Source organism: Rutidosis leptorrhynchoides, chromosome 11, assembly GCF_046630445.1.
Source record: "Rutidosis leptorrhynchoides isolate AG116_Rl617_1_P2 chromosome 11, CSIRO_AGI_Rlap_v1, whole genome shotgun sequence".
Lineage (NCBI taxonomy): Eukaryota > Viridiplantae > Streptophyta > Magnoliopsida > Asterales > Asteraceae > Rutidosis > Rutidosis leptorrhynchoides.
The window spans coordinates 346,233,529-346,235,444 of NC_092343.1; the positions used below are offsets into that span (position 1 = coordinate 346,233,529).

Sequence of the window (1,916 nt, forward strand, 5' to 3'; positions counted from 1 at the left end):
CATAAGTAATTTATGGACTTTATTGTTGCTTAGAGAAATATTAACCTAACTTATATCTCTAGGTTAAGATCTCGGTCGGTTTATTTGCTCTTATTGCTTTTAGAGGAATAAGATTTGAAGTGCTATTTTAAAGTGAACTTCATAACTCCGTTTTTACATACTTTTACTCATTTTATAACTTTAGGGTGAGACACATGCTTGCTTTTAAACTATTTTACACTTTAGACACAAGTACTCAAACTACTATGTTATGCCATGTTTCTACATGCTAAATCCCTACCATATGCTATGCCATGTTTGGGATTGTGGGAGTGATAAAACTCTAGGACCCAATGGGATCTCTTTTAAATTTATCAAGTTATATTGGGAAAGTTTTAAAATTGATATTGTAAATACCATTTCGTCGGCTTTTAGAGACTGTAGGTTATAGAAAGGTGCTAGATCGGCTTTAATTACTTTAATCTCGAAAGTGGTCAATTCTTCGATTACTAAAGAACTATGTCCTATCTCTTTAGTTGGAGTACAATAGAAGATTATCACCAAAATATTGGCTAATCGTCTTGGTAAGAATGTAGATTCGGTTATTAGCAAAGAGTAGTCGGCGTTTATTGCGGGTCGTCAAATTCTTGATGGTCCGTTAATCTTATCTGAAATAATGGAATGGTATAAAAAGTTGAAGAAAAAGTTGTCGGCTTTTAAAGTGGATTTCGAAAAGGCGCATGACTTGGTGTCATGGCGTTATCTTGATTTTTTGCTGCAGATATTGGGTTTTAGCCCAAAATGGCAAAGCTGGATTACCATGTGTCTACATAACTCGCCGGCTTCGATTCTAATTAATGGAAGTCCCACTAATGAGTTCGAGATCCAAAGAGGTTTACGACATGGTGATTCGAAGAGTCCTTTCCTTTTTCTTATAGTTATGGAAGGTCTACATTTGATGATTCGAGATTTTTTAGCCAATGGTAGTATTCATGGCGCAAATGTGGGCTGTCCAGCGATCGATTTATCCCATCCTTTTTATGCTGATGACACGTTGATCATTTTTTAATGGCACTTGGAGAGCTTGGGTAATATCATTAATATATTTAATGAGTTCGTTGTTCATTCAGGTTTAAAGATTAACGTTTTGAAGTCTAGCATTTTCGCAGTAGGTGTTTCCATTTTGGAACTTGATAATTTTGTTTCCACAACAGGATGTTCACGAGCCTCTTTGTCTTTTACTTATTTGGGATTTCCTATCGGGCCGAATATGAACCGTATTTGCAATTGGAAACCGTTGATTCGATTGATAGATTCAGAAAGCGATTAGCGAGGTGGAGAGCGAATATGTTATCAATTGGCGGAAGACTAACGTTGATTAAAGCAGTTCTTGGTAGTCTCGGTATCTATTATCTCTCTATTTTCAAATGCCTGGAAACGATATTTAATGATCTAGAGAGTATTCGGTCTTCATTTTTTTGGGGTAGTACGGACAATAACAAAAAGATGCATTGGGTTAGTTGGAATCATTTCTTGTCATCGTTCGAAAAGGGTGGCTTGAATATCGGTAGTTTGGGGCTTTTAATCAAGCTCTTTTATGCATATGGTTGTGGTGCTTAAGGGTTAACTCGAGTGCTCTTTGCTGTTATTCATATCATACCCCGTCCTAATCCATCTGGACGAAGTCACCAACATCTGGTCCCATTGCGATGATCGACTCCAAGTAATGTCTTTAAAATGAGCAAATGCGTAGCGGAAGGTTTCTTTCATACCTGAGAATAAACATGCTTTCAAGTGTCAACCAAAAGGTTGGTGAGTTCATAGGTTTATCTTAAAACAATAAAATTCATCATTTTGATAGACCACAAGATTTAAATGCTGCATGGTACAAATGGGCCCGAATCCTATACCCACCTGTAATGTACATGCGATTTCTT

The 1,916-nt window shown here is 36.7% G+C and overlaps 1 protein-coding gene across 1 annotated transcript; it reads left to right on the forward strand.

The window, feature by feature from the left end:
- The first annotated feature begins 655 nt into the window (after nt 1-655).
- On the forward strand, nt 656-1,599 carry LOC139875835 (uncharacterized). The gene is made up of 2 exons (XM_071863130.1): nt 656-1,032; nt 1,194-1,599. The coding sequence occupies exons 1-2, from the start codon at nt 656-658 to the stop codon at nt 1,597-1,599; spliced, it is 783 nt and encodes a 260-aa protein (XP_071719231.1).
- The last annotated feature ends 317 nt before the right edge of the window (nt 1,600-1,916 follow it).